Raw genomic sequence first — 1,257 nt, forward strand, 5'->3', positions numbered from 1 at the left:
TTTGCATTTATTTTAGAGGGAAGATATGCTTATTTTTCAGACTGTACATGGCCTATCTTTGTTATGCATAACTGACAAATGGGAATTCATAAAACAATCTGTGGCAGTATGCATTTGTGAATTTCTCTTTTAGGGATTTAACCAACCTTAAGTAAAAATGCACGATGGGGAAGCTTAAACAAGTATTAAAGCCTACTTTCACCATAACTTGGCATTCATATCCTGTTTTGGATTGGACAGGCAGAGCTACAGAGGAAAATAGAGGAGGGCTCAGCCACTGTTGACGACAACGACCCGGACTGGTTCTCAGCTGCAACCAAGAGAATTGAGGAACAGGAGGAGGTTAGGAAGTATCGAGAAGAGTTATTAGCTCTGCAGAAGCAAGAGGAAAGGGTTAAGGCCCTCAAAGAGCGGCGACAAGTGATCAAGGTTGTGAGCATTTGTGGTCTGGTCTGCTTTTTAGAGTTGTTGCAAAGGCTGGGGAGAGAATTAACTACAGAGAAAACTTTAAACTGGTACTTTGAAGATTGATTTTACTTCTAGAATCTAGGAATATATGTTAATCACCTATTTAAGTCTGTAGACTTCATTAACATTTTGGCTGTATAGTCAGTCACCTGAAATATGCTTAAGAATTAAACTTTTAATAGATACTTTTCTATTCTCAAGTTATTTGCCACATTTTTGCTCATCCGAACTCATCCTAACAGAGATCCAAAATAAAGAAAATAGACGATGACTTTGATGAACTCTTCAGAGACTTGCATCAAGTGAGTGAAGAAGTGCGACGTGAACTTAGTGCCATTGGAGGTGAGTGTGTGCTCTTGCTGGGATAATTTCTTGCTCTTTGTTAGATATCCACTAGGGAGCATCATTAGGCAAGTTAATTGGGTATTAAGAGAAGTGAGCGATATGAGATAGGAGGCAAATAAAAATGTATTAAAACCAGAAGAGTTCTTGAATGTTTGCATTATCACTGTGCATGATTTGTTTCCTCCTGAATAGTTTTCTAATTTATTTTTCTTTCTTTTTCCCTGATATTATTAAAAGATTTATTTGTTGCTGTGGACCAGTGAAATAAGTGAATGATATGTGAATATAAGTTATTCCATTCATCAACAGGAGTGGAACCCATGTCAGCTGAAGAGAGTGAATGGTTGCTCGATGATTATCACAGTGATGATGAGGGGGAAAATAAGTACAAAAAAGATAAGGAAGAGGAGGAAGAAGAAAAGGGTTGTTTAAAGGTAAAGTATC

At 37.4% G+C, this 1,257-nt stretch overlaps 1 protein-coding gene across 1 annotated transcript in view; it reads left to right on the plus strand.

The window, feature by feature from the left end:
- Window positions 1-1,257, plus strand: part of LOC119586762 (ATP-dependent DNA helicase DDX11-like) — an 11,867-nt gene that overhangs the window by 3,178 nt on the left and 7,432 nt on the right. Inside the window, exons 4-6 of the mRNA XM_037935488.1 lie at window positions 241-429; window positions 711-810; window positions 1,123-1,247. Coding sequence (XP_037791416.1) covers window positions 241-429; window positions 711-810; window positions 1,123-1,247 — 414 coding nt within the window. The remainder of the gene's footprint in view (window positions 1-240; window positions 430-710; window positions 811-1,122; window positions 1,248-1,257) is intronic.

Source organism: Penaeus monodon, chromosome 21 (assembly GCF_015228065.2).
Source record: "Penaeus monodon isolate SGIC_2016 chromosome 21, NSTDA_Pmon_1, whole genome shotgun sequence".
Classification (NCBI taxonomy): Eukaryota; Metazoa; Arthropoda; class Malacostraca; order Decapoda; family Penaeidae; genus Penaeus; species Penaeus monodon.